Genomic DNA, 3,900 nt, shown 5'->3' on the forward strand with positions numbered 1-3,900 from the left:
ATACCGGCTCCCTGCGCAGCCACCCACCCAGGGCCGGTCAACCAAAGCTGGACACTCAAGGCACTGAAACTGGAAGAAGGAATCTGATTGGTCCAAGAAAAAAACAGACACTTAACAAACCAAAACCCGTCTAAAGAGAACATCTCCCATGCCCCCGGGAAGGTGGCCTCTCTAACCAGCTGGTTGGCCCTAGGGTAGGACAGCAGAGCATGACAGCCAGGCCCCCTCCCTGTCCTATCAGGGCCCAGTGGATGACAGGCCTCACGGCCTGAATGTTTAAAAATGGATTCAAAGTGCTTCGAGATTGAAAGAGTAATGGAAGGTGTTGGGAATCTGGTGAAGAACAGATGCCCCCTTTCCTTTCCACTGCGACTTGTATTTGGGTGGGGGACTCCCTACAGCTTTTTTGCTTTTTTTCTCCAAATGAGGTGTTTATTGTTTTTTGTTGTCTTTGAAAAATAGCCTATAGCACTCCCACCCTCACCCCACCACTCCCCAGGCATGCTGGAGAGTTAAAGCCAGGAAGTGGGGCAGACTGGGGAGGGGAGGGGCCTTGGGGGGGCTCACTCTAGCGTGGGTTCTGGAAACTGCTATATAGCACCCTGCTGTCTGGCTAGTGACTCAGGACATGGTTCCTGACCTTTCCTTCGCCATCACGACCCCCTGGCTTATCTGGCCGGCCCAGCACAGAAGAGAAGCAAAAGGGGGCAGCACTAAGGGACATACCTGGATCCCTCTGCAGGCAGACAGACAGGTGTCCCCATGGGCAGCCAGGATGACTGGCACTTTACTGCCAGCTGAAGGAGGGCTGGATCTGAACTCGGTGCCAGGACTAAAATAAATCCAAGGTCCTTTCTGCAGTCCCAAGGTGGGGGAGATGCATCCAAGGTATGAACGCAGACGACAGATGGACTGTTCAGGCTATCCCACTTCCACCTATCTGTACCACAGCCACCCACCCCTACACTTCATGCCCCCTGGGCCAAAGCCTGTTCATCTCCACATGACCCCCTGTCTACTCACGGGAGATCAGAGGGGTGGGATAGAAAGGGAATGCTAAAAAGTGCCCCCTCTGCTCTCCGCAACCTTCACTTTCCCCGTCCCCAGGCTGGGGCCAGGCGAGAGTGCAGGTCAGAAGAGACACATCCTCCCGAAGAGGGAAGGGCAGGCCCAGGAGGCTGGGGCATGCACAGAGCACCATCCTTGGGACGGGGTGTTTCCGGGAGACCTGCTCCCCGCCTGCCACGGTGGGAGGAGGAAGGCTGGTCCAGGACGGGAGCAACAACGAGCAATGCCCCTGAATATCAGGGAACAGCTGTGAGAGCCTTCTCCTCTGCCCCGCAGAGATGCCCCGGCCAGGCTCTAGCCCTACACGTGCGTCTGCATGCGCTGCTGGAATCTCTGGCCGTAGTCCGAGTGCTGGGAGGTGTAGGAGAATCGCGTGGCAGTGGCGTACTTGCCAATGGGGTCATATGCCTCATACGGGGTCCGCTCCAGGCCGGACGGAGGGCCCTGGGGGTAGCCCAGTCGGTAGGTGGGGTACCCTGCTGCCCCGGGGAAGGGATGGGAATTGAACTTCTCATAGTTCTCGTAGGACAGCTGGCTGGTGGTGTCGGTGCCAGCTGGGGCAGCAGGACCTGGGGGTGTGGGCTCAGGGCCGTAGTCAGAGGCCGGGGCCCGGCTGTAGGTGTTGAGCTGGGCATAGCCGCTGGAGTGGGAGAGGCGGGAAGAGGGGCGGCCGTCGAAGCGGGCAGGGCCGGGGGCACGGTAGTCAGCATAGAGCACTGCCCTGGAAGACGGGCGGTCTTCGTGGGCACGCACATTGTAGTAGCCATTGGTGGGATCCTGGGGGGCAACGAGAGAAGAGGATGGAGAAGGGGAGTCTCTCTTGGGGGAACGGTGTCGTCTTGTCATGGCCCTCTGGGCCTCCTTCTCTGGCTCTGCCCTGGGTTCTCAGCCAATAGCTCCCCACCTCCTGTTTCCTCAACAACCTCCTGACCGCTCCCCCCCCCGCAAACCTGCCCTCACCTCCACCCTGCAGGCCCTCAGAGCCCCCGTTCCCAGCAGCCCCCGTGCGCTGGCCCTTCCCCGCCTTCCCACCTTCATCTCATACTCCTCCCGGGTGTCGATGGTGTCACAGCGCAGGTCCTGCTTCAGGTCCACGTCATCCTTGAAGGACTGCAGAGCAGCAAGATGGGGCATCAGGAGATGAACATCCTGCTCTTGTCCTCCCTTGCCTACCCTATCCCCACACCCAGAGGTCACCTATTAAGGGGAAGGGTCTGGGGTCACGGGCAGCCTTGAACTCTGTGTCCTCTCCCAGCAGAGGCTCTGGGATGTGGCAGGAAGAGGCCAGAGACCTGGGTTCTAGCACCAGTTTTGTCGCTAACATGCAATGCTTGGGTATGTCCCTGCCCCTTTCTGGGGCTCTTTCCTCATCTGAGCAATGAGGCAGCTGGGCCAGAAAACTTCTAGGGGTTTCCAATTCTGACACTCTGTAGGCGGAGGCTGGGGTGAAGGAAGCCTGTCCTGTAATGGAGGGAAATTAGCCTGGGGAGCGTGGGCACGTGAATGTGGTCATGAATGTGCATGTGCACATATATGTATGTGTGTGAGCGTGTGAGCATATGGGGCAGGTAGCAAGGCCAAAGTAGGATGACTGAGGGAGGAGAGAGCGACAGTACTGGTGAGCTGGGCTGGAGCCGGTCGCAAGAGTGTGGGGAGAGCTGGGCCAGGGAGGAGGGACCCTTACCGAGTAGATGGCCTTCATGACACGGGTTGCCGTGGAGACGCTGGCAGCATCGTCCTCCCGGTCCGAATGCATCGTGAGTGGCTCCCGGTTCACTGTCTCCACCTTGATGTCCAGCTTTCTCAGGGTCACGTCTTTGCGACCTGGGACAGGAGGAGCAGCCTGGACGCTTTCTGCCAGCCTCTGCAGAGGCTGCTTCCGGACCCACCTGGCCTGGGGAGCGCTGCTGTCAACCCCCTCACCTCTCCCAGGCCCTGCCTGTTGGGGACCCCCAGGAGGGCAGCGGCCTGAGCAGGGCCCATACTCACTGCCTTTGCGGCGCCGGCAGAGGAAGAACACCAAGGCGATGAGGAGGAAGGTGAGCAGGGTGCCTGCGCCGATGGTGGCCCCGGCGATGATGCCCACAGGTAACACCTCTTCAGATGAGGGAAGGAAAAGGGGGAGGGTGAGGATGGGGGCACACGGAGGAGCTGAGCTCAGTGCTGGCTGAAGGTGAGGACAGCTGAGCTCCGTGCCCCCCTGGATCGCGCACAGGTTTTATGTTTCAGCTGAGCTGTGTTCAATTAAAGTCAAGGTGGGATGTGAGAGGAAGTCCGCACCGTCTGGGTTTAGACCTGTGCTTCATCAGAACTGGGATCAGCTTGACCCTGGCCTTGGTGGTCCGTCTGTCCCTCTCTTGCAGCCCACCTGTCTGCGAGGCTGGTCTCTCTTTCCTGGGTTGGGCTCTCGTCGGAGATCAGCTGCCCCCACATCCTCCCGTCTGCCATGTGTTCTGACCTCTTTCACTGCCTTCCCCTTCCCCACACACACCACTGTGACCGCTCCACCTGTACCTACCCTCCCAGGGCTCAAAGGGTTCTGGTTGGTTGCCCCTGCTCCCCAGAGATGAGAAGGACCCAGGAATCCTGCCTCCAGCTTCTCTTCCCTTCCTGGCTGTCCTGGATGGATCAGATCCATGTAAGTCTCTTCTCCAGAAAGCCTTCCCTGCAGAGCCCCGCCTCACTCTATGACTCTGTTTTTCTCCGCCAAGCCCCTACTCTTGCTGGTGTCCTCAGCTAAGAGACTCGAGGGGACCCCCAGTTATTTCCCCCCATCTCCCATGGCAAATGGCTAGTTCTCATTAAAAAAAAAAAAAAAAAAGGGGGGGGGGG

At 58.9% G+C, this 3,900-nt stretch overlaps 1 protein-coding gene across 1 annotated transcript in view; it reads right to left on the reverse strand.

Moving 5' to 3' along the window:
• Window positions 1-448: 448 nt before the first annotated feature.
• The window catches only part of KIRREL1 (kirre like nephrin family adhesion molecule 1), a 19,677-nt gene continuing 16,225 nt past the window's right edge, over window positions 449-3,900 (reverse strand). The window contains exons 13-16 of the mRNA XM_007457861.1: window positions 3,058-3,165; window positions 2,753-2,892; window positions 2,101-2,178; window positions 449-1,845 (exon numbers count right to left, since the gene is read on the reverse strand). Coding sequence (XP_007457923.1) covers window positions 1,369-1,845; window positions 2,101-2,178; window positions 2,753-2,892; window positions 3,058-3,165 — 803 coding nt within the window. The 3' untranslated portion in view covers window positions 449-1,368. The remainder of the gene's footprint in view (window positions 1,846-2,100; window positions 2,179-2,752; window positions 2,893-3,057; window positions 3,166-3,900) is intronic.

This window comes from Lipotes vexillifer, unplaced genomic scaffold, assembly GCF_000442215.2.
Source record: "Lipotes vexillifer unplaced genomic scaffold, Lipotes_vexillifer_v1.1 scaffold238, whole genome shotgun sequence".
Lineage (NCBI taxonomy): Eukaryota > Metazoa > Chordata > Mammalia > Artiodactyla > Lipotidae > Lipotes > Lipotes vexillifer.